Here is a 23,634-nt window from a genome sequence, read left to right as displayed (position 1 = left end):
AGGCAAATTACTCAAGAGCTCTGCGCCTCATTTTTCTCATCTGTGAGAGGGAATGACAAGGCCCCTACACAAGGCACTGGTTTTGGTTCAGGGCTGTTCTCCGGCTCCCTTGCCAGTCTCATCTCACACTTCTGACGCATTCTCACTCCAGCCCTCATGCACACTCCTTATGCAACTTTGAACATCTGCTGATTTTGCCTGAAAACACCGCTCCCCTGTTTTGTCTGCTTTAACTCTAAGTTATACTGCAAGTCTCAGCCTACATGTCACTTCCTCAGAAAAGCCTCCCTGGCTTTCCTGAGTCAAATGCACCAGTAGTACATAGATGGCACCTTACACTTTTCCCTTCATATTGCTGATGACAGCTGTAATTGTAAATTCTGGAGGGTAATTTTTGGATGAATGTTTGTCTCCCCCACTAGTCTAGGAGCTCCACAATGGTCAGGACTATGTGTGGTTCTGCTCACCATTGTATACTGAGCAACCATCACAGTGCCTGGCATATAGAAATGGTGTTTAAGAAAAATATGTTGAGGGGCAGCCAGTTAGCTCAGGTGGTTAGAGTGCAGGCTCATAACACCAAGGTTGCCGGTTCAATTCCCACATGGGCCAAGGAGCTGCGCCCTCCTCAACTAGATTGAAGACAACTACTTGACTTGCAGCTGATGGGTCCTGGAGAAACACACTGTTCCCCAATAAAATTTAAAAAAAAGAAAAAGAAAAAGAAAAATGTGTTGAGTGAATAATTACCAAACTGGGTTGGACAACTAAAAAAGACAATAGCTGAACTAGGAGTTACCACCTCCTGAACTGGGGGGTTAAGGATGGAGTTCACGTGCTCCAAACCTCATCCGGGTTCTCCCAGGCTAAGAATTCAGAGGCCAGAGACAGGAGGTGGAGCAAGTCCTCGCAGACTCGGGCCACCAGCACAAACTGCCAGGCAGTTACTAAGTCTGTGTTTGCCGCTGCTTCTGCCCCTCCTTTGAGATTCATCCTCCTGGCAATTCCACAGTGACAACTCGCTGTTTATTTGTTATTGTACTTGACAGTATAAAGCTGCTCAGTTTCTTCCCCTGATTAGAATCTATCAGAAACAAGGCTAAATTATCATGACTATTAACTGTTCAAATGTTGGATGTTTTTGCAAGTTGACTGGTAATTGCAGTGGAGACCTGTAGTCCAATTTATGCCATACTTGAAATCACTGAAATCTTAGATTTGATAGAATTTAAAGTTTAAATAGAAGCCCACATATTGGAATGAATCATCAGGAATGTAGACTAGCCAAATAAAGAAATGATATAAGGCTGTATTTATTATGACAGTATGATAAAGAATTTTTAGTTATGATGTCAATTTACCTTTAATTTTTTTACATTTCGTATTAGCTGAATTACATTGAGAACTACAAAGTTACCTTTAAAAACAAGTATATTTGATATGCTTTCAAAGATATGGCACCATTTTCTGATCAAAGCCAAAATGAATCAGAAACTAGATTCTTAGTTCTAGTTTTAATTCAGCAAATGAGAAACTACAGCCCTATAATTATGAATATTTAAGAGCATAAATCTAATATTAAACAAAGTATAGTGGGCTGAGAGAATAACGTCAACTTTATTCAGTATTATAAAAGGGAAATAGCTCAACAGTAAAGTATTTTATCATTTAATAATTATCACTTAGAAATAAAAAATATTTGTTTTCAATGAAAAATAAAATAAAATAAAAATAAAAAATAAAAAAGACAATGGCCATAAAACACGTAAGAGTAACATATTGAAGTTTATTATTTTTTAAAATTTAAATGGAAGCCCATAGAAGTTTCTTCATACTATAGACAGATGATGGCTTTTCTATCCCAAAACTTAGTGGAAGAGCAGAAAATAAGTAAATCCTTCAGAATGGATAAACCAAGCATGCATGGGTTCTGAAGACAGACAAAATTATGTCAAAATCCTAGTTCCCTCTTGTTTACTAAGCTGTTTCTCTTTGAGTGAGCTGTTTACCCTCTCTGATCCTTAGTCTCCTTATGAGGATCCTTTTGAGGACCAGATCCCATAAACTCTGTGAATGGTGAGTGCTTTACATCTTGCCTTAGAATTAGCACATAGTTGAAATATAGTATGTGGTTCTTACTTCTAGCATGAAGTAAAAAACCAAGAAATCTCAATGTAAGCAGACATAGCATATACTGGGCAGAGATAAATAATGAAACAAAACAACCACAATTGCTGTATAGGACTGCAATTATCTAAAATTTATTTTTTAATGGTAAATTATTAGACTATAGCTTAATTTTGTTTCATATGTTGGATGCCCCGGCATAATCAAGGCACTCAGGATGGTGGGGGGGGGGGGGAGATACTTTAAGTCATCCTCCTTCCCTCATTCTGAGTTTTTAATACATGTATGGAAATACACTGACTAAAAAAGGAAGTTTTGGGTGTTTTTTTTCCTGTTCAGAATATGAGCTTGAAACAGGGATTGCTATATTCTCCAGGTACCTATCTACTCTCCCCTTCTTCTCAAGTAACCAACTCCCTGAAGTTTATTTGGACATCTGGCCAGCCAGAATAAAGATTACATTTTTCAGTCATGTAATTATTTCCAGATAATGGAACATAGCAGAAGCAGTGACCACAACTTCCAAGAAATGTCCTTAATGGCAATCATCATACCCATTTCATTCTCTTTTTCCTTCTTTCTGCTAACTAGAATGTGGATGTGATGGTTGGAGCTGGAGCAGCTATTTTCTATCATGAGGTAGAAATTGTACTCGTATGTTGAGGACAATGAAGCATAAGATAGAAAGAGCCTGGGGTCCTAATGACCTTGGATCTTTTATGCCAGCTTGGGAGCACTTTTTTTTTAACATAAAGAAAAATAAAAATCTATGTTCTAAGCACTTTTAATGATGTTGTTACCAACGATAAACCTAATTCTAACCAATATAGTACTATATTCTAAACTAGACTGTAAACTCCTTTGAAAAGGGTAGATTTATACCTGGCTTCTTCAGGTTGAAAGATTTATAGACTTCACACAGTAGTCTTATATAGGAAAGCAGAGTATCACCGGTAGCTATTGTAATGGACCCTTTTATTTGACAAGTCTCCATGTAGTGCAATCATAAGTAATTGTGTTCTCTCTCTCATAGTACCTCCAAAACTACTCACCAGGATTAGTCTTTGTCCTTGGATAATTGTAACCTTAAGGTCCCAATATTTTTCCTATCACTTTCAGGAAAACATACATAAAGATAAATAATCCCTTTGCTTTGGTTTAAAAAGTTCAATTCACAGGAGCCAAATTGAAGGAGCTCCCACTTGTCAAAGACGAAACAATTTAGGCATCAAAAAGGACTATAGCTGCAATGAACTGAAGAACAGCCCAAATGTTAAAATCATGAGTTCATAAGATACTTGAAGAAAAATCCCAACCCACTGATCACTTTTAGAAGGTGCTGGAGAACTAATTTTTTATCCCAAAAACTGGAGAACAAAGGAAAAGTGAAAAACATGTTTCAGTATTTCCTGAGGAACTATATCTCAGTTTAGTAATAAAATATTTAATGAGGGAAAAGTCTTCATTAAATATTAGAGAAGTATTCCAACTAATAAACAGAGTGAGAGACTATCACCACTTAGTAATCCTAATGACATAATGGATCTAGGCAACCATCGCCAATGGCTGCTAAAATCATTATGTGAAACGCCACCAGGAAAATTTATAGTTTATATGTTAGACTGATGACACTGTAACACAGGGATCAATCTTAACATCACAAAAAGAGAGAACCAGACATTCTGTTTCCTGATGCTGTAAGAAGCACACAAAACCACCCACAAAGAAGTCTTGACAAAAAAAAAAAAATCAAACATGACTCTCTTGATCTATATTCAAGTTTGCAGGAAATGCAGGAGATAGAGGAACGTGACAAATGCATGGAGATACAGGAGATAAAGGAACGTGACAATTGCATGAAGATCATGCAACTGGATAAATCCAAAATACACAAAACAAAAACAAATGACCTGTGTCTATAATAAAAAAGCCAGAGGGAGAACCTATAGACTGACAGACTTTGAGATATGTTAAGCATGTGATGATTTTATTTGGCTGTAGATCCAACAAATTAATTGTAGACATTATGAGACAACTGGGACATCAGAAAACTGGTGGCATATTTGATGATTCGTTAGTCATCATTATTAATTAATCAATCAAATTGTTAATTTTTAAAGGTGTGGTAATGGCACTGTTGTTATGTTAAAGGAGTCTTTATTTTGCACAGAAACATGTGGAAATAATTATTGATGGCATAATAAAATGCCTGAGATTTGCTTTGTTATAGTCCTCTGTTGGGGGAGAAACAGATAGGGGAGGAGAAGAAAATGTTTGGCCATGAGTTGACGATTGAAGCTGGGTGATGGGTAAGTGAGGGTACTTTATTCTACTCTCTTTACATGGCTATATGTTTGGAAATTTCCAAAATGAAAAGTTAAGAAGCAAGAAGGCCCACTGAGGTGGCTTATAAACACAGCGAAATTGGAAGCTGAGAGAGGGAAATCGTCATAATGTGATGAGCAGGACAGATTTTCAGCTCCAAGTGGAGCAAAGTAGGGCTGAGCAGGACAGAAACAAGAAGGGAGCAGAAGGAGAGCGGGAGGGAAAGAGAGGTGACACTAGCGGGATCAGCATGTTGAAAAATACAATTATGTAGATCACTTGCCTGGATTTATTTTTTTATATATATATATATACCAGCTCATTTTCTTTTTAAACCCAAGGCAGAAGCAAGTTGATTTGCATACTAGCCCTCAGGAGAAGAGTCTAGGTGATTGTAGTCTTTTTCTGACAGCCAGAGGTAAGGTAGAAATCAGGCTGGCTTCCTGAAGTCCTGGGTGCCCAAGGCTAACCGCAGCTCATCCCACGCCATCGATTTAGCAGCATAGACATAAAAGTACTGTGGATTGTATTTTAGGCCAGGGGATTTACCCAGCAGATACATATTGTGTACAGTATGGAAATCTCCCCACCCTCACATCCTGCTTAGCTCACGTTGCCCTCTCCAGCACCGTGTTCATCGAAAAGGATATTTATAGCTGTCTGCTTGCCTCGCTTTTCAAAATAATAGATGGAGAACAAAAGTGATCAACTTGAAGCCTCTTCCCGTGATAAATATGTAGACTTCAACCATCTATCATCTTGCATGTCTACGTATACTCAGTATATCCTATGCAGTGCCTCCACTCTTCACATCTCTTTAATCTTAAGCCTATTTAAAATGTAGAGGAAACTATCTTCAGAATTGTGGGTTTGTCAGCTTTTCTTCTTACAAAACAATTATTGTTGGTTTTAAATATTGCACTAAGAGTTATTAGGTCTGTCATTCATTCAACTCATTCAGCATGACTCCATCATATACTGACTTGCCCTCCAGTTTGGTTCTGTGTTTCTTCAGTGTGTTCTACTGGATTGTAAACTTTTTGAAGTTAGGGTCATGGCTTATACTGCTCCCCTATTCCAAACTTATAAATTAAAAAATTGTAAAGCAGGGCTGGCTGAGTGGCACCTTGGTATAGATCTGGCTTGGGATGCCGGCTCTGAGCATCAGGGCCCCGGTTCAGATCTCACATTAGGGCCAGTGATGCTGCGCCCTCTACAGCTAATATGCTGAACAACAGCTCGACCTGGAGCTGGGCTGCTGTGAGTTGCCGGCAACAGTGTAGGCTGCAGTGAAGCTGCAGTGGGCTGCCATAAGCTACCGTGAGTGACTGGCAGCTGGCATGAGCTGCCAAGAGCCACTGTGAGCAGCCATCCAATGGCCGGCAACCGATCTGCCTCACCCGGGAAGAGCGCAATGATAATACCAATGTGGACCAGTGAAGCAACATCCTCCACAACTAGATTGAAGAACAAAGGGACAGCAACTTGTCTGTTCCCCTTCCTCCAATTCCCCAGCGCTGTTCCCCTCCCCCCAATTCCCCAATAATAAAATCTTTAAAAAAAAAATTGTAAAGCAAGCAACATGTCCTTTCAATGTCATATCAAAACATTGTTTAACATGCCTGCCCAAGGATTATTTAATTACCTAAGAGAAGGAAGTCAGGCAATGGGATTGGATCAATAAATCAAGACCGAAGTATTGCTATCTACTATTTTTAACAGCTTTATTGAGATACTTTTCACATACCATAAAATTTATCCATTAAAAGTATACAGTTCAGTGGTTTTTTAGTATGTTCACAGAGTTGTGTAACTATCACAATGTAATTTTAGAACATTTTCGGCACTCTAAGAAGGCTATTACTGATTGAAATCTCAGGCTCTGTGAAGTTCTGTAATAACTTATAGATTTTTGTTTAGAAGAGACGAAAATGATTTCTGTTTAGTAGAAAAGATAACCCCAAAGGTTATGAATTTATTGCCCAGTAGACATTTAATCAGTTTTGGATCTAACCTGGCAATGTTAGTGCAACATTCTTTCTCCAGTGCCAATATGTATTCCTAGTTCACTTTTGAACCAGTTTTACCACCCTGCTGCTTCCCTCATTGATGAGTTAATGAAATCTTTGACGTGTTTTCATTCTATATTTGTATAAGAGTCACGTTTACAAATTTTTGAAACTTAGATTTTTGATAACCTGAATATTCTTAGCATAGTGATGGGCACATAGTAGGCAATCAATAAATATATATTGACTGATCTCCATTTTTTAAAAAATAAAGGATGTGTCAGACTTTTAAACTTTGGGAAGAAAGACTAAATTTTTGAAAGGTCTTAACGAAAAATCAGAAAATGAATTTTGAATAATGTTTTGCATTTTGGTCCTCAAATTCTAAAATTTGGTGCCAGAGAGAGCTAAATTTGAAGGAAGCTTCCTTCTTTCTACTTTTTCAAGCCTATATCAAGGCTTGAATCAATCAATCAATTCTAAGAATATAATCTTACTGGTATTACATTTTTATAAATCTACATACTTAAAGTATGATTTATTTTTGTGTATGTAGCATATGCAATGAAACAAAATCTGAAAAGTATAAAAAGGAAAGCCCTGGAAAGCTAAGTCTTCATTCTGCCTTTCCCTTAGCCAACAAGTTGCTCCAAAATTGCTCCTGTTACCAGAATATCATGTATCTTTTCACACACACACACACACACACTCGCTTAAAATTATTTTATTAAAAAAATGTATGGCATACCATACATGCTATTTTTCAACTTGCTTGTTTATTTACAAATATTTATTGAAAATTGTTCAATATCAGTATATACAGCAGTTGCCTCAATCAGAACATATCTAGTAGCTGATCACTTCCCACTATTTGCACCACTATCACATAAGTCCTACTCATCATCATCTCTTGCAGGAGCACCTCAGTCTCTACCTCTGTCCCCCCACTGCTCCTCTACAACCTTTTTTCAACATGGTGCCCCAAATGACCCTCTATATATGTAGGTCAGATCATCTCCCATTTAGGTCAGATCCAAAGACCTCATAACGTCTTAACAAGGTCGGTCCCGCATGATCTGCTCCCCTATCATCACCACGATTGTCTCTTGGCCTCATTTCCAACCATTTCCCCCCACTTCACTCTTGTCACTGTAGCCCCCTTGGTAGTCCTCTAACACACCAGGCACGTTCCCCCCTCAGGATCTTGGCCCATGCTGTTCACTCTGACTGAGAGGCTGCTCCCCCAGACATCTGCATGGCTTCTGAACTCCTTTAGGTCTTTGCTCAAAGGTCACTTCTCTCACTGAGACTTCCTCGACCACCACCTGTAGCTGCCCATCCCCTGCACATACCCCCATCCCACTTGCCTACTTTATCTTTGTATCTTTGCCTTCTTTATCTTATCAGCATTGGCTATACCATATATTTGACTCACTTATTGTCTAGATACAGGAGAGCAAAGATATTTGTTTTTGTCCATTGCTGTATTCCTACAACTAGAACAAAGTAGGCACTTAATAATATTAATTAAATGAATGGATGAACTTATGCTGCATAGTGCTTGTATATTTGTGTTTTATTTGTGTGACAAAGTCTAGTGTAGTTTCACCATTTCCACAGTTGGGGACTTCCATATGCTTTTGGTCTTTTGTGACCTTGGTGGAGTTCTTTAACCTCTCTGAGCTTTGATTCCCTTCTCTATGAAACAGGAATAGTTGTACCTACATTTTACAGGGATGTGGTGAGCATTAAAAAATTTTTTTTTAATGTAAAGTAGGTAGCACCATGCCTGATTTATAGTAAGTTCTCAATAATATGATTGATTTCTCTCACTATTAATCATTCATCAGAAATGGACTTATGAGAAGACTGTATGGTCGAGTATAATATAGAAAAACCTCACTTTTTATTTTTAAACCTAATAGTGTTAACTTTGGCTCGTGATCTCCTTCCAATAGAATATAAGCCACTTTGTTCTGTTTTGGGAGAAGTCATTTAACATCTTTAGAAAAAGCATTTAGCACTTCAGAGGCAGAGGCCTTTATCTTTACATTTCCATTTTCTGGCAGGTCCTGAAAATAGTGCTTGCTCGGTACATTTTGTTGATTGTGTTGAATAAACAAATGAAAAAAGGAATCTCAATGGAGCAAGGAACAAGCAAGTTCATGTTTAATGAAAAGCTGCAATGTGCTAGATACTTGCGTAGGCACCGGGGATATTAAAAAAAAAGAACATTTGGGGGTTTAAGTTTGTTTCAAAACCTTCACGTGGTAGTCGCTGAGCTTGGGGGATGTATTTTGTTTGAGAAGTAGTTTTCTAACTGAGGGAGGGGGAATTTGGACTCATCACCTTTTGCAAAGTGAAAAACAAACTCCAAAAGACATCTTTGCCATAATTTCTCTGAAGAGCTTTTCAAAGAAATGAAACATCAGTTGTTTATCAGGTAGACATTAAGAATTAAGCAGCAGGCCTATCAGTATGGGAAATCCTATGGTGATTCAAGACCTCTTTGAATTCCCGTAGTTCCCAGTAAGCCCCCACGCACATTGCTAACCATGAACAATTCTATATTTAGTGCAAGATGAGAACCTAATGGTGAGCCATGCAGCTTGAGGCAGAGAAAAAGCCCTGACCTGAGTCCCAGCACCTGGGATGGAATCCAGCTCTGCAGTCTGATGCTGAGCAAGGTAATCCTGAGCCTCGGTTTCTCACCACAACGTTACGATTGTAAAAATTAGCCTCCTTCAAATGAGCACATGGGTGAGAAAATCCTGCATGCACTGGGAACCACTGTAGAAATAGGATTCTGGTTCTGATAAGTAGCAGAAGCCCTTTGGACCATTCATTCAACAGCTCCTTCATTCAACTTCTGAGTGCTTGACAGCCCTGTGCTACACCTTATGGACATGGAGAACAACAATTGTGAGGGGAACCCTCCCCTTAGCAAGCACACAGTCTACTTCCAGGATTTTATCCCCAGGCTGTAATTCAGCAAAAGCAAACTATGTTTGCAGGAAAATGATCATTGCGGGGATATCTGTAACAACAACAACAACAAAACTGGAAACAGCCCAGGTATTTACAAAGACAGGACGGTTTTCTCAATTATGCACGCCAACATTCTGATTAGAAAGAATATCCAGCCTATATACACCTACTCCCTTGTAGGGTCAGCCTGTTCCCTTGGAGGTGGTAGTTCGTTGGAGGGGGGAGGTCATTGACTTTGCCCTAAGGGGGTGGCTGCTTGGAGGCTAGACAAAGAGGTGTGTGATGGTGACAGGTCACAAAGGACTGTGGAGGCTAAATGTGATGGTATGAGGAGATGGAGGCAGACCCCTGCAGGGAGATGGGTAGTTGCCTTCACTCCCTCTCCTTCTCTCTTGGGGACTTGATTTGTGGCTGGTGGAGCTGTCTAAAATGAAGAGAACCATGAGCAGTGAATGTTTGTTACCTTACTACACGGCCTTCACCTACCGTTCAATGGGCGTGTTCAATACCTCCATGGGGGACCTCCAGCGACAACTCTACAAGGGAGGAGAGTATGATATCTTCAAGTACGCACCAATGTTTGAGAGCGACTTTATCCAGATCAGCAAAAAAGGAGAGGTGATTGATGTACACAACCGTGTCCAAATGGTGACCGTGGGCATTGCCTCCACCAGCCCCATCCTCCCACTACCTGACGTCATGCTGCTGGCCCGACCAACTAAAGTCTGTGAAGAGCATGCCAGACACACCCGGCCCACCAAGGGGAGAGGTCGCAAGCCTGTGAAGACCCTAGAGCTCACCAGGCTGCTTCCCTTGAAGTTTGTCAAGATCTCCATCCACGATCACAAGAATCAGCAGCTGCGCCTGAAGCTTGCCACTGGCCGTACCTTTTATCTACAGCTATGTCCCCCCTCAGATGCACGAGAAGATCTCTTTTGCTATTGGGAAAAACTTGTCTATCTCCTAAGACCACCAATGGAGAGCTGCAGCAGTAGTACTCCAACACTCCAACGCGGGGACACAACAGCCGTAGAAGGTGACAAATGCCTAGTGGTAAGCATCTACAGAGACTCAAGAAAATGGGGGCAAGGCGCTCTGGGGGAGCAGCTCAAAGCTGGCCCCACAAAGGCTCTGGTGTTCTCTGAAGCTCACCTGGGAAATGCATTCCATTTTTGAAAAGGTTTAGGGCCAAATGAGCCAATCCGATGGCACTTACCACCCTGGGGATGTTCCGAGTGCTTCTCCAAATTGCCCCACAGAGCCAGATTTCAGAGATTTTTTTATGTACCAGCTGCTCTGGTCTCATTCCCAGGATCATAATCCCTTTTACAGCATCCTGGTTGTCCAATCCCTTCTTGAACACTTATCCCAACTCAGGTGGTCTCATACGTTGTGGAACACAGTTAACAATTAGGAAGTCCTACCTTTGTTCTACTTCTCTGCGACTACCGTGTGCTGATTAAGTCAGCACAACCCCCGTGTGTCTCTGCATGTGCGCAATTTGTGTAGCAGCCACCCAAACATAAAACGTGTGGCTCCCTTGACCCAGCAGTCCCCCTCCTAAGAATCTGTCCTGCAGAGATGTAAGTACAAGTGCATAAAACAAAAGTGTATGCGGGTGGGGAATTGTATCCATGCTTTCCCTGGCACGGGGATTGTTCAAGCCAAACTGAGTGACCATTTGACAGGGGTGTTGTAGAGAGGATCTTGCATCAAATGGGAGCTTTTATTGGGTGATTTCAAAGGTTCTAACTAGGAGCCCTGGAGTTGCTCGGCTCCAGGGCGAGAGCGCAGTAGACAGTGCGGGTCTCACTTTGTCATCTCTGTGTCGCCTGTTTCTTCTCCCCTTGGCACAGACCTCAGAGCTCCATGGAGAAGGCGATCAGGATGAGCGGAGGCTTCAGAAGCTTCGTGAGGTATCCAGAGCCACTTCTTCTGCTTATGCTGGGGGAGAGGGAATCCATCAAGCCCCCCATGGATTGACAGGTTCACCTTTAGTCATGCAAACATCAGGGACTACCGAAGGAGCAGCAAGGGGGGCAGCCACAAGCCTGGCAGTAGCAGCGGCAGCAGCAAGCCCCAAAGTGGGCGCTTTGAGCCTAGCAGCAACCAAGGGTGCAGGCGCAGGCCAGGTAAGCATGGCCATGGCAGGAGCCACCACCAAGGGGCTGGAACAAAGCGGATCCAGCAAGACCATTGCAGGGGCTGCCAACATATCCTCAGAGAGCACCAACGTGGCCTTGGCAGGTGCTGCGAGCTCATCCTCACAAGGTGCTTCCACATTAACCACGGGGTCTGCCAGTCTCTCCCCAGAGAGCAGTGAGAGTGTGGTGTTTGCAGGCACAGTAATGACCAAAAATGCCACCGTGGAAAGAGCTGCTGGCCCAGTCGCAGGACCCCTCGTCTCAACCTTGAAGAGTGAAGGCTACATGAGTGAACGAGATGGAAGCCAGAAGCTCTCCCAGCCGCCAGTTGAAGCTCAGAAGGAAAAAAGGGAAAAGAGAGTAAAGAAGGACAGAACTTCCACTAGGAAAACTACCCATCATCACAAAACAGGAGGGAGCAAGTCGACCCGGAAATCATCCTCTCACCGGTCCTTATCCAGCCATAAACACACAAGAGATGACAAAAAAGAAAAAGGGCAGAGCAACATAAAGGGCAGAGGACACAGCACTCACAAGAGTGCCAGCCACAGCTCCACCGCAAAGGAGTCGAGGACAGCTCACAAACCCGGGAAGAGCAGTCGATCTGCCACCAGTTCAGGGACTGCAAGTAAGAAATCCAGTAAGATCAGCTCTTTCTTCCGGAGCTTCAGAGTCATTCCTGGTTCAAAAGCTGTGGTCACATCACACGACAGGGAGGTGGACTTCGTGGCTAAGACGATAGAGAAGCGCAACATAGAGGCGAAGGTAGAGAAAGGCCTGGATGGCCGGGACCTGGGCATTTGCAGCACCGTGACATCTGCGACAATGGAGACGATCGTCATTGAAACCAAATCCATTTAAATAGGAACCAGGGCAGGAAGCTGCGGTGGAGACCCAGCCTCATGGAGATATCCCTAGAGAGTCGATTCCAACTTTCTTTAATAAAAGAAACCATACAACTCCAAAAGAAGTGCTACCTTCTGTTTGAATTTCTATGTCCCCTAGCCTGGTAGTGACTTCACAGTGGCTTCTGTGATGTGAACTGTTCTAAAGCCTGAGACCCCAGCCTCCAGGCAAGCAGAACCCCACCTCCCACCCATGCCCAGAAGAGCCAGTATGAGTGTCCTGCCTTGCCTCAACCCCATTCGGCCTTTGGTTTCCCCAAGACTATGGCTGCAAGTCGCAGACTGTGGGCTGGGAAGCACCACCACCACCACCATGTCCTCATGCCCTGTGTCCTCTTCTCCCCAGAGGTCCCTGAACATGGACATTCAATCCACTCCATACGCTAAGTGAAGACAGGACTCATGTCTCCTCAGGGGTTAATAAGGAGAGGAAAGAGGGGGAGCAGCAGTATTTGTAGGCAGTCAGAATAGTCAAGTTTATCATCTCGATCAGGAATTGGCAGCCTCGGGGCCCAAACTTGCCAACTGCCTGGTTTTGTAAATAAAGTTTTATTGGAACATAGCTACAGCCATTCATTTATATATTGTCTGTCTATGGCTGCTTTCACATTGAAACAACATATTGAAGTAGTTGCAAAAGAGACTGCAAAGTCTAATATATTTACTATCTGGCACTTGACAGAAAGGCTTGGCCACCACACATCTATCTAATCCTAGCAATTCCCTTCTTTCTTCTCCCTGGGTATATACTATGGGGGAAACTCTCATGTATGCTTGCTAGGAGGCGACTAGGGGAATGTTTATAATAAAACAATTTAGAATAGCAAAACCCTGGAAACAGCCCAAATGTCCATCAAACAGAAGATCTAATAAGTTGTGGTATATATACCTACAGTGCATATAATACAACAGCAAAAGTGAACAGCAGCTCTACTTGTTGGCATGGATGAATCTCACAAAACGTTGACTAATGAAAACAAGTTAGAAAAATGCATATGATATTGTTCCATTTGTAGAATAGTGCAAAACAAGATCAGACAATATGGTTGGGGGTAAATATTTGCTCAAAGTGTAGAGAAAATCAAGAAAATGATAAACATGAAATTGAGGATAGTGGATCTCTACAGGGTGAAAAGGAGGGAGGGAATGATCTGACAGGTACTACAAAGTTTAAATAGAGTGGGGATATTTTTATTAAGCAAAAGGGTGTGTCCATGGTAATTTATTGTTGTATCTTTTTAATGCTAATATCTCTGAAACCAGCATGGTTTTAAATTGCTGTCAGCCAGGTGGCAGTCACTGCGTTAGAAATACCTTAACCAATTTATTTCATTTATGTTTTTCCTTTGCACAAGACAGATAGATGACAAAATATCTAAGTCTGAAAGATATCTTTCAACAAGTATCAAATAAAAATTCTAAGTGACGTAAATACTCAGAATCCAGGAACATGGAAAAGGTTTAGATATACTGTAGAATAATCTAAAATGCTGTGTACTAATGAACTCTGTAAACTGTGTATGCATGTGGAAGGTAATTCCAAAAATAAAAAAAGTCATACTGCATTAGAAATGGGGTTATAAATTTTAAACACGTCTATTGTAAAACAGAAATTACATTGTCTTTTCAATTGAAAAAAAGTTGTAAATTTCATGAAATGGCCTATGAAAACCATTAAGTTGTTAAAAATAGATGATACAAGTTGCATTTGAGAAAAAATGATTCGTGTGTGTTTATGTGAGCCTGGGGGTGATCTGCTCCGCGTTGAATTTCTCTGCTTTTTCTCTTCTGTGACAATAATGTCTACTAGGATGGAAGCTGAATTTCCAGTAAAACTTGATAAGTTTTTCCGGAGAGCAAATGTGTGTAGTAGGGATGGCGGAGGTGAGAAATGAGGTCCACTGGGAGGAGTGGTGGCTTAGGAATATTAGCAGAAGCGCTTCTCAGTTGCTCTGGTGGGTGGCGGGAAAATCCCAGCTTGTGATTTCTGATATACAAAGACCAAGAGATGCTGGGAATCAAGGTGTCCTTGGAGTTGACTCTTGACGCAGTGAATACAGGTAATAGAAGGAAAGAGGCATGTTCTTCAAGACCTGAGAGAGGCTTTGGGGAAGCCTCCTGGGAATGTGAGAGGTTATGGGTAGAGGAGAGAGAGAAAGGAATACTCTTTCCAAAGCCTTTGACTCAGAACCTGAAATTTACGCTATGCCAAGAGGCTGACTTGTCGTAGCTACAAATGCCTTAATCTCATGATTCTGTAGATCATGGCTTTATCTTTTATCTTTCTGTTAGTCTTGTTCTGTGCACTCCCACTGTCACCCCCCAAAAGGGCTTCTTTAACATGAACCTAGTTTGTCCACCATGCAGGGCGTTGGCTGAGCAGACCCACAATTTACACGAATGCCACTGAAGCAAAGTGGAGGTGGGGACTTGCCCACCACAACGAGCTCTGCCAGGCACTTTCTCTGTATTTCCTTTTCTATCTTGACAGTTCATCAAGAGATGCATGCATAAATACCTACGTATTTCAAAGCAACAGGCCTCTTCCTCCGGAGGGAGATATCAAATTTAGGCATCAAGTCAATACACCCTATCAGATAAAGGCCAATATTTTTGACAGCAATATTTATCACCCTGGAAGCAATTCTGCGGCAAGTGCAATGAGGCAGTGGATGGCGGATTTTACTAATCAGTGTCCCAAACTTAAAATCTGGCATGCACACATACATACAAAAGATGAGAAAGGGATCTTTCCCCAACAGCAAAATAAGATCATTCGTGGGGTTGTTGTGATTGAGTGGAGTCTTTCGGACAGAAGAAATATGTCCTATGGTGAGGAGAAGCAAGATGCCTCAGAATATTGAAGGCAGTGTCATGGCTGGCAGGGCAAGAGAGATGAGAGATGCTGGAGTACACAGCAGGGGACCTGCCATGCAAGGCTTTGGGATCCATGTAAAAGATTCTGACTCCTGACCTTCAAGTAATGAAAAACCCCTGAAATGTCTTAAATAGGGGAGTGACTTGGTCAATTTTTCACTTTGTAAAGGGCACTGTGGTTGCTGTGAAGAGAAATATTTGGGGAGGCGGTTTTTAATATTTGACCTGACGTCACTTCCTGTCTTTTGCCACAGAATCTATAAAATAAGGAGGATGGAGAGAATGTTTTGAAAGACACTTTTCTATTTGAAATACCCATGGGGGGTAGACGTTCCTCCAATGAAGGACTTGTGGCCCGGGCTTCTGGGAGTGCCATGCACAGACCTCGGCTTCAGAGAACTCCCTCCGTTCTTCCCAGGGCACACAAGAACTGATTGCTGTGGAGAGTGAAGGTCTGGCTCTCTTAGCCTAATGCAGACCAACTCTTAAGGGCCATTCTAGTTCAAGAGTCCCCGGTGGGACCTGCCTCACAGCTTCACTTCCTCCTCGTACATCACTGCTTCCTTCCCTTTTACAGGTTCTGGTCCTAAGGCTACTCCTGAATAAACATCCTTCTCACAAAACTCCATCTCCAAATCTGTTTCTTGGGGAACACAGCCTGCAACACTGTGCCAGTGTAACGTGCTGTGACCACGTCCCCTGACTCCACTAACCTTATGAAAAGAGTTGGTGATAGCCAGGAAGGATATGATGCACTATATACGGTTTAGAATTTAAATAATTTACAAGTGAAGTACATTTCCTCATTGCAAAATTGTGCCCGTTTTAGAAAGTTTAGAACATGTAGATATGAAAAAGTAGGCAACAAATGTCCCATTGATTGCCTTGATAATTCACTGCTTATTCAAAAACGAATTGGTTAGACTTATGCTAACTTATGCTACCAGACGGAGTACACATATTTTTCCCTATTCTTCTCACTTGTACAACTAAAGACCTAGGATGTTGTATAGAACACCGACATTAGAAAACTCTGAAAGGCAGAGAGAAGAGAGACCAGCCAGGGACCACAGAAAATGAGGAACAACGCGGTGCTGAGTTCCCTGGGTGTGTCTTTTGGTCTCATAAATCCCAGACTTGGAAGAGAAGAAGCTGGAAATCCTGAAAAAAAAGGTCCTAACAAAAAACTTACCTCTCTAGTGACAGGACCAGGAAAGGAGCAGCAAGAAAAGACAGAAAGCTTTTAGACAATAACCATTCCACTCCACCCAAACATCACAGAAGAAACAGCGCTGCCAACCCCCACTCCCACCCCACTCACACCCACACACACACTTAAGCAACCAGTAAAACGGGTAGATGATTAAAAAACAGGCATGATAATGACATAGCTACTTTTTCTCTGGTGAAATTCCACGTAATAATGTCAATGTGGACTTGAATTACAGTTAACAGCTACAACAAGTAATTCAAAAGGGCTTATCTGCCTTTTTGCAAGATTCTAAATCCATTTTAAGTTCTTCACCCTGCAAGAGATAACTGGCCCTCAGTGGGACTTCATTGTCCTCAGTGAGACCTCATACGTGGGACACAAATCTTTGTTATAAAAGTAAGTGTAAACTGGGGATAGTTCCCGAATGCCAGGGTTACTGCTGCCCCCTGCTGCTACGGAAAGGTATAACAGGCACAAAAATTGTGGGCACCCTCCTCTCCCATCTGTGGCACACAGGTCTGGATTGTCAAGCTTGTTATTAGTGAAGAGGTTGTTAGTAACCACAAGACAACAATGACAGAGAAAACAATGATTAGGAATTGAAACTGTACAGCAGGAACGATGAATTAGTGATGACTCTCACTCAAAGTCCATTGTTAGACAATATATATGAGCTGATAAAAATTATATGATAGGAAGAAGCAGGAGGTAGAGATGAAAGGTTTAGTTTGCTAGTTTCCATTTCTTCTGCCTGGGCTGATCAACAAGAGGAGATACAGTGCAATTGACTAATAAGAGCTCAGAGATATTATTTATGAGGCTAAGACCAACAAAAAACAGAATCAGAGTAAATGATGCTGGAATGATGTTAGACTCTCACATGAAAATAAAAGGGAAACTCAACATCTTATACAATATATAAAAATTGACTCAAAAAGAATCATAGGCCTAAACATAAAACTTAAAATTGGAAAACTTCTAGAAGAAAACACAGGGAAAAATCTTTGTGACCTTGGGTTAGACAAAGATTTCATGGCTAGGACACAAAAAAATTATGAACCATTAAAGAAAACAATAGGTAAATACGACTTTATCAAAACTAAAAACCTCTGCTCTTTGAAAGATACTATTAAGAAAATGAAATAATTAGCTACAGATTGGGAGAATATATTTACAAAATACATTCTGATGAAGGACATATTGTGTGTGTGCACATGCACATATGCTCTTAGACCTCAATAGTAAGAAAACAACCAAAACAATTTAAAAAGTAGGCAAAAAATTTGAACAGACAGTTCACCAAAGAAAAAATATATATGGCAAATAAGTCCACAAGAGATACTCAACACTAGGGGAATGCAAATTAAAACAACTACACAGCGATTAGAATTGCAACAAGTAAAAATAAAATGAAAAATATCAAATGCACATGAGGATTCATAGCAACTGCAACTCTCATAGTTTGTTGGTAGAAATTTAAAAAAAATGATACAGCCTCTTTAGAAAACTGCCCGACCCTTTGATATATAGTTAAATGTATAACTATTGCAAGGCTCCGTTAACATATAACTGTTAAGCTCAGTTAAACTTATAACTATTCCATTCCTAAGTAGTTGCTCAAAAGAAATGAAAACATACAAAGACGTGTATGGATGTTTATAGGACTGAAAATAGCTGAAATGTCCATCAACTGGTGAATATGAATAAATGAGTTATTCTACCTCCATGCAATGGAATACTCTTCACCTGTAGAAAGGAAAAAAAAACTATTGATATACGCAGCAACACTGATGGACCACAAGTTTTATGTTAAGTGAAAGAAGCCAGACATGAAAGTCTACATACTGTCTGATTCCATTTATATGACATTCTGGAAAAGGCAAAAACATGGGAACAGCCATCAGGTCAGTGGTTACTAGGGGCTGGGGTTGAAGGGAGGAGGATGAATACCAAGGGGGCACAAAAGGAATTGCTCAGAGTGATGGAAATATTCTATATCTTAATTCTGGCGGTGGTGGTTATATGGCAGTACGTATTCATCAAAATTGATAGAACTGTACATTTGAAGTTAATTTTACTGTATGTACATTATACCTCAAGCCTAACCTTAAAAATCTCAACAGGGTGGAGAAAAAGTGTGACTATTTCTGCTTACCACTTAGGTTCAAATGATACAGAATGACTTTTTAAAAAAAATAATGTGCCACGTTCCTAAAACAGGCAAGATGCCAGCGACCACGTCCCCCTGCCTGTTTCTGCCCCCTCATCTCCTCTCACTCTCCCTTTGCTCATTAGGACAGAGCACACAAACTCCGTTCCTATCTCTTTAACTCAGGAAGATCATGGCAGCCTCTGGCTCTTTGCCTGAGGCTCTTTGCTGTCTCCCAGATCTTTGCGCAGTTGACTCCTTGTCATTCTTGCCTTAGCTCCAAAGTCACCTTATGGGAGAGGCTACCCCGATCACACTCTATAAAGTAGCTACCCTCATCCCATGTAACTATGACATTATTTTGTATCCCCCCTGCCCCATAACCCTTATAACTATCTGAAATTCTTCTTATTTGTCTGCATGTTATCTGTGTCTCTGCGTTAGAATGCAAGGCTTTTGTCTGTCTTTTTACCTTCTAGAACAGTGCTTGGCACAATAAAGATTTGTTAAATGAATGTATTCCTTGTTAAGCTATACATGACATCTTTAAGGAATAAACTTCCCATTGAGACGCTGGAAATATAGCAATGTAAATAATTGTTATTACATGTTACATTTTCACCAGCCCCTCCCTCTCATGATATGAATTTCATACCATTATTCATTTGTAGTTTATTATAAAAATACTAGACTGAGAGTCAAGAGTCCTAGATTCTAGCATTGATCCTGCCACTAACTGTAAGACACTGTACCTTTGGGTCCAATAATCCCATTTCTAGAAATTTATCTAAGGAAAAAAAATGAACTTGTGCACAAACATATATGTACCAAGATGCTCACCCACTGTATTAATAATAGTGAAAATTGGGAGGAAGATAATTTCACAAAATGGGGATTTGGCTAAATAGACTGTGATTTGTCCATCAGAGTCACACTGGCAACTCATTTGAAAATGATGATTGTATTCATTTTGTTACGTATTCGATAAATGTTCATTGACTATTTGCCAACTTCAGGCACTGTTCTAGGCGCTAAGCATGTAGCAGTGAATGAAACAAGGTCCCTGTGTTCATGAACACAGTATGTTGATAGGGAAGAAAGACTATATAAACAAACAAACTACATAATATAATATCAGATGATGATAAGTTCTATAAAGAAAGGGTAATGTATAGTAAGGAAATTGGGGCGTCTCTCAAGAGAACGACCAGGGAAGACCTCTCTGAGAAGGTCACATTTGACCAGAGACCTGAATGAAGTAAAAAAGGAAGTAAGACATGTGAATATCTGTAGAAAGAGAGTTCCAGACAAATGCAATGGCCTTGAGGCAGGAGTATGCTTGGCAATTTCGAGGGAAAGAAATAAAGCTTATAGCTGGAGAAGAGTGTGCAAGGGAAAAAATGGTAGGAAATATGATTGGAGAAGTAGCCAGGGACTAGATTCAGTAGGGCTAGATACAGGCCATGTTGAAGAACATTAGATTTTATTGTAAATGTGATAGAAAACATTGGAGAATTTTGAATAGAGGAGTGGTCAGATCTGTCTTATATTTTAAGACAGTGTGGTAAGTAGGCTAAGGGAGGAGAAAAGTGAAAGCAAGGAAGCCATTTAGGAAGCTATTGGTTTCCAGGGGACATAATGGTGGCATGGACTAGGCCCATCGCAGTGGGGATGGTGAAAATTAGTTATACTATATTTGGGACTTTTATTTATTTCCAAATAGAACTAATACAAAAGGCCATTATGGTAGTTTTGATGGAGTATAGGAGAAAGAGTAAAAGATGAATCTTTAGATGTGAGCTTTTGCAATTGAGTGAAGTGAAATTGAATAAAGATGTGTAATATTGTTGGATAAGGGGATCTGAGTGCAAAGGAGAGGCTCTTGCCAGGACCTGGATATTACCACCTGGATCAGCGGTTCTCAACCTGTGGGTGCAACCCCTTTGGGGGTCGAATGACCCTTTCACAGGGGTCGCTGGGTACTCATATGTGGGCGTGTCTGCATGTGGGCCTGGAGACGGATAGAGGAGCAGTGTCTCGGTTCCTAAGACCATCGAAAATATGTGTTTTCCGATGGTCTTAGGCGACTCCTGTGAAAGGTTGAGATCCGCTGACCTGGATGATATCCCACTAAGAAGCGAGAACAAGAGTCCTGGGTCAAATCAAATGATCAAATATGCCAAATGCTGCTGAGTGGAGTAAAATGAGAACCAAGAGCCACCATTGGAGGCCACAGGTGTAGGTCACATTGGTCTCTGGTGAAGAGGAAAGCCTGATTAGGGTATGCTCAAAAGTGAATGGATTTCTTCAACAATTAAATTGATATGGGAGGGAAATTGAGGTGGGGGGAGGAGCCTCTAGATTAAAACATAATTAAAAGACAGATTAGCCAGTCACAAAGGGGAGGACTTTATTGGATCTTGAGGCAATCGGTGTCCAAATGCTGACTTGATTTTGATGCTATTAAATAACTATTTTAAAATGAGTTCTGTGGTTATATGAAAAAAATAAGAGTCCTTATCTTTTAGTGATGCATGTTGAAATGAAAACATATCTATAGGTAGATAACTATTGAAGTTGGGTCATGAGCACAGTTATACTATTTTGTTTGTATGAACCAAGAGAAGGAAAATATTTGCCAAAAAGGATCCCTTGTGGTTAGCTGGGCACAAATTATGTCATAGAGTATAGCAGCCATTGCTGACAAAGACCTTTCAGGTACTCCGCATCTCATGGGAAAACCACAGGTTGAGCTGCTAGTGTCTTGTATGTGCTCCTGTCTGTGAGTCAGTCCTTATAAAGGAGTTCTGGTATAGTCTTTCCACCAATGGGCTGAGACCTGCCCTGTCACTGGGAATTGCACAGCTATATCCTCATTTGCATCTTTACTGACCAATCAGAGCAGGTCCATAACAACCAATCAGAACGTGCAATTCCAACCAATCAGGACAGTGGTGTTTGGACCAATCAAACCCTGCAAATTTGGATTCCTCATTTGCATAGAAATGAACCAATCAGGGACTAGAGTGGGAGCTTTCTGTATAATACAAAATGACCTCTCCTTTGTGTTTGTTTGGGGCAGGTGGGGGGAGCATGCTTTAGGTTTCCTATAGAGGCTGTGTTTCCCACTTTTGCAAACTGTTTACCAGAATAGTTCCTCCTTTACTGCCCCACAGACAAGGCACTCCTGTTGGCATTAAATTGGTGGTTAATGACATTTTGTTGACATTTGGAACTCTCCAAAAGAAATTTTCAAGAAATGAAATCAAAGACTCTTATTTTAAAGGGGTAAAACTGGAACTTCTAGCTGAATAACAATCTTACTTTTTATGTGCAGCACACTCTTGTAAGATTCCCATGAATTTAGAAATCTGTGACACTTGTAATGAAAATAACTTCCAAAAGAAACCTTTAAGTCTAATTTCTTTTTTTTTTAATTTGTTAATTTGTTTCCTGGAAATATAGACATCTCTGATATTTAATAACTTTTATGTAAGACACATAGGTGCCTCGTTTAATTTCAAGCATTAACAAAAAAAAGGAACGGAGCTACTAGCTGCTACGTTCACTGATAAAAAGTGCAGAGAACCTAGCCTACTTTAAACCCCGCGGCGACTACGCCGCCAAATTGGACTAAGCGGGAAGGAAGCCAGGGAACTATGCGCATGCGTAATAGCGGGCCCGCGGTCTGAGGCGGGGCTCGAGCCTCGGTTAAAGGACAGCTGTTTCAGTCAATAAAGAGAGAGCATCAGTGGGTGTTTCCTGGGAGAGGACGCCGGAAGTCATATTTCGCCTGCGGTAGGGAAGGAGGTTAACAGAGTAAACACCCAGAGCTGAGGTGAGAGGGCGGCGACGGTTTGGGCTTCCGTTCCGCGTGTGTTTCTCTTTCGGGACCTCGCGACTTGGTCAGGGCGGACTGGGGATGGGGGAGGCCTGGCGCGGAGTGCGCTCGCTCGCCTTCCTGTCCCACGTCCCTCAGAGCGCGCGGCCTCCCCGCCCCCCGTGGACAGCCCGGCGGGCTCGGGGCTTCCTCCGTGTGGGAGGCCGAGCTGGACCGGAAGTTGGGGGGACCTGGGTTCCAGTCCCGCGCCGCCGGTTTGCTAAGCTGTGTGGCCTTGGCTATTTATGTGGCCTCCAAGCCCTTTGTCACGTATGAGGATACCATTCCTCTCCTTCCTCCTCAGGGAACATTCCAGAAATCTCTGAATTAATAAAGGGCGGGGAAGGGAGGTAGACTCCCCCACCCCCAAGCCTAATCGTCACAAGATTCCTGTGGAGGGGTTTTAAAAACTACTTTGTAGCATCCCCCTCACTGTAGACAAAGTGAAGCGGATGACTGGGGGGTGCGGCCCTGGAATGTCTTTATTTTTTGTTAATCCCCCCCCCGCGGCCCCCCCCCCAATGAGACAAACACTAGGGGGTGGTTCTTGAGTCTGATAACCGAGATGATACCTGGCATTGCTTTTACCATAGACCTCCATCTATCGCCTTTGAAAAGTTCAGTCTAGAGCAGCGGTTCTCAACCTTCCTAATGCCGCGACCCCTTAATACACTTCCTCATGTTGTGGTGACCCCCAACCATAAAATGATTTTCGTTGCTACTCTGTAACTGTCATTTTGCTACTGTTATGAATCGTAATGTAAATATCTTTTTGTTTTCTGATGGGCTTAGGCGACCCCTGAGAAAGGGTCGTTCAACCCCCAAAGGGGTCGCGACCCACAGGTTGAGAGCTGCTGATCTAGAGAAGTGATCGAGAAATGAACGGTAATTTCTGTAAGATGTCAAGTTCCTTGTGTACAGTGAGAAGCTTCGCAATTGACTGATTTTATTGTTTTTTGTTTGTTTGTTTTTAGCTGAGCCATCCTGCCACCTGTTGGCAGCTCAGCGGCTGCTCAG

The 23,634-nt window shown here is 41.7% G+C and overlaps 1 protein-coding gene and 1 long non-coding RNA gene across 3 annotated transcripts; both read left to right on the top strand.

The window, feature by feature from the left end:
- The first annotated feature begins 9,077 nt into the window (after window positions 1-9,077).
- Window positions 9,078-12,749, top strand: GARIN3 (golgi associated RAB2 interactor family member 3). Of its 2 annotated transcripts, none has more exons than XR_002125287.1 (2): window positions 9,078-9,148; window positions 11,306-11,346. XR_002125287.1 is itself a non-coding variant. In XM_019653971.1 (2 exons), the coding sequence occupies exons 1-2, from the start codon at window positions 9,891-9,893 to the stop codon at window positions 12,452-12,454; spliced, it is 1,761 nt and encodes a 586-aa protein (XP_019509516.1). In that variant the 3' UTR covers window positions 12,455-12,749. The 2 variants fall into 2 exon arrangements, 1 of the variants encoding a protein (XP_019509516.1); XM_019653971.1 differs by lacking the exon at window positions 9,078-9,148 and adding an exon at window positions 9,891-10,502 and having other exon boundaries at window positions 11,306-12,749.
- A 9,688-nt stretch (window positions 12,750-22,437) lies between these two features.
- On the top strand, window positions 22,438-23,629 carry LOC109388910 (uncharacterized). The gene is made up of 3 exons (XR_002125288.1): window positions 22,438-22,575; window positions 23,410-23,502; window positions 23,592-23,629. It is a non-coding gene; the product is annotated as an uncharacterized LOC109388910 (long non-coding RNA).
- Window positions 23,630-23,634: the final 5 nt, after the last annotated feature.

Source organism: Hipposideros armiger, unplaced genomic scaffold (genome assembly GCF_001890085.2).
Source record: "Hipposideros armiger isolate ML-2016 unplaced genomic scaffold, ASM189008v1 scaffold_211, whole genome shotgun sequence".
NCBI lineage: Eukaryota > Metazoa > Chordata > Mammalia > Chiroptera > Hipposideridae > Hipposideros > Hipposideros armiger.
This window is presented reverse-complemented; position numbering and strand designations above follow the sequence as displayed.

Coding starts and splice junctions, on each gene's coding strand:
- GARIN3 (XM_019653971.1), top strand. CDS start 9,891: ATGAGCAGTGAATGTTTGTTACCTTACTACACGGCCTTCACCTACCGT. Junction 10,503..11,305: donor AAGGTGACAAATGCCTAGTG/GTAAGCATCTAC, acceptor CCCTTGGCACAG/ACCTCAGAGCTCCATGGAGA.